Here is a 1,900-nt window from a genome sequence, read left to right as displayed (position 1 = left end):
GCCGAGCCTCTTTTTTTTTTTAAGACAGGGTTTCACTTTGTCACCTAAGCTGGAAGCTGGAATACAGGGGGCACAGTCATAGCTCACTGCAGCCCCCAACTCCTGGGCTCAAGCAGTCCTCCTGCCTCAGCATTACGAGTAGCTGGGACTACAGGATTGTGCCTCATGCTTGGCTAATTTGTTTATTTTTATTTTTTATTTTTTAATTTTTTTTTATAGAGACAGAGTCTTACTTTGTCGCCCTCAGTAGAGTGCTGTGGTGTCATAGGTCACAGCAACCTTCAACTCTGGGATTCAAGCAATTCTCTTATTCTCTTGCCTTAGCCTTCCTAGTAGTTGGAACTACAGGTGCCTGCCGTAATGCCTGGCTATTTTTTTTTGTTGTTGTTTAGCAGGCCTGGGCTGGGTTTAGACTCACCAGCCCTGGAGCATGTGGCTGGCACCCTAACCACCAAGCTATTGGGTGCCCAGCCAATTTTTAAATTTTTTTTTTTTTTTGTAGAGATGAGATCTCACACTGTTGGATAGGATGGTCTTGAGCTCCTGGCCTCAAATGATCCTCCTACCTTGTCCTAAAATGCTGAGATTACAAGTGCCAGCTACCATGTACACCCTGGATGGGATTCTTCAATTTAAATGGATAGTTATAGTCATACCTTCTTTCTCCTATACTTGCAAGAAAATGAAGATGGTGAAAAATTCCCCTTGTCTGATATGAACTCCACAGGGCCTACTTAGTGGGTACCTGCCTTACTCTTGGTGTTTAGACTTGGGCTGTAGGGAAATACCTTTGTCCTTTCCTTGGTTCCAGGTTGGTTCATTCCAACTCTTTGTTGAAAGCTACAAAGATGCAGACTACTGGCTACGGCGTTTTGAAGCAGAACCTCTCCCTGAGAACACTAACCGGCAATTACTGCTGCAGTTTGAGCGGTTGGTAGTACTGGATTACATCATCCGCAACACTGGTGAGCAACTGTGGATTGTCCCATGCCCTGTGCCACACCCTGCTGAGGCCTAGGGAAGTCCAGAAGGCTCACAGGGCTTGGGACTTGGATTACCTTGTTAAGATGAGTTTTTCCCCTAAGGGTCATGCACATTTGTGGGGGGTTCCTCATAGAATACTTTCTTGAGTTAAGCTTTGTTTAGACACATCATGTGTAGTTATCAGAGGTGGTAAGATCTAGAGTAAGTACTTACATTTTCTTAGCCTTTTTCCCAGTCCCGGATTGAAGATACCTGGCTGTTCCAAAGCATTGTAAAGGATACTCTTACCTTTGATTCCTAATCATTCTTGTAGCCTTAAGACTTATTGTAGACCAATTTTATCTTTAACTTCTTGAGATGTATGCTTAGATTGTTGATACTTTTAAAGATTTTCCAGTTGGCTAGGGCACCAGACATATATACTGGGAGTGGCGGGTTTGAACCCAACCTGGGCCTGCCAAACAACTTTCATAACTACAACAAAAAAATAGCTGGCCGTTGTGGCAGGGACCTGTAGTCCCAGCTACTTGGGAGGCTGAGGCAAGAAAATCACTTAGGCCCAAGAGTTTGAGGTTGCTGTGAACTATGACGCCATGGCACTCTACTGAGGGTGACACAGTGAGACTCTGTCTCCAAAAAAAAAAAAAAAATCTCCTCAAGATTCTGCTTTCAGATCTTTTGGGTATACGCTCAGAAGTGGAATTGTTGGATCATATGTGGTAATTCTATTTTTAATTTTTTGAAACACTATACTGTTTCCTATAGCAGCTGTACCATTTTACATTCCCACCAACAATGGACAATGTTTCTAATTTCTTTACATTCTCACCAGTACCTCACATTTTCTGGGTTTTTGGTGGTAGCCATCCTAATTTATGTGAGAGAGTGTCTCCTTATAGTTTTTTTTTTTTTTTTT

At 42.7% G+C, this 1,900-nt stretch overlaps 1 protein-coding gene and 1 pseudogene across 1 annotated transcript in view; both read left to right on the top strand.

The window, feature by feature from the left end:
• Positions 1-1,900, top strand: part of PI4K2A (phosphatidylinositol 4-kinase type 2 alpha) — a 60,665-nt gene that overhangs the window by 19,633 nt on the left and 39,132 nt on the right. Inside the window, exon 4 of the mRNA XM_003787293.3 lies at positions 812-965. Coding sequence (XP_003787341.1) covers positions 812-965 — 154 coding nt within the window. The remainder of the gene's footprint in view (positions 1-811; positions 966-1,900) is intronic.
• LOC105886732 overlaps positions 1,090-1,900 on the top strand; it is a 3,932-nt pseudogene continuing 3,121 nt past the window's right edge.

This window comes from Otolemur garnettii, unplaced genomic scaffold (genome assembly GCF_000181295.1).
Source record: "Otolemur garnettii isolate 467f Iridium unplaced genomic scaffold, OtoGar3 scaffold00021, whole genome shotgun sequence".
Classification (NCBI taxonomy): domain Eukaryota; kingdom Metazoa; phylum Chordata; class Mammalia; order Primates; family Galagidae; genus Otolemur; species Otolemur garnettii.
This window is presented reverse-complemented; position numbering and strand designations above follow the sequence as displayed.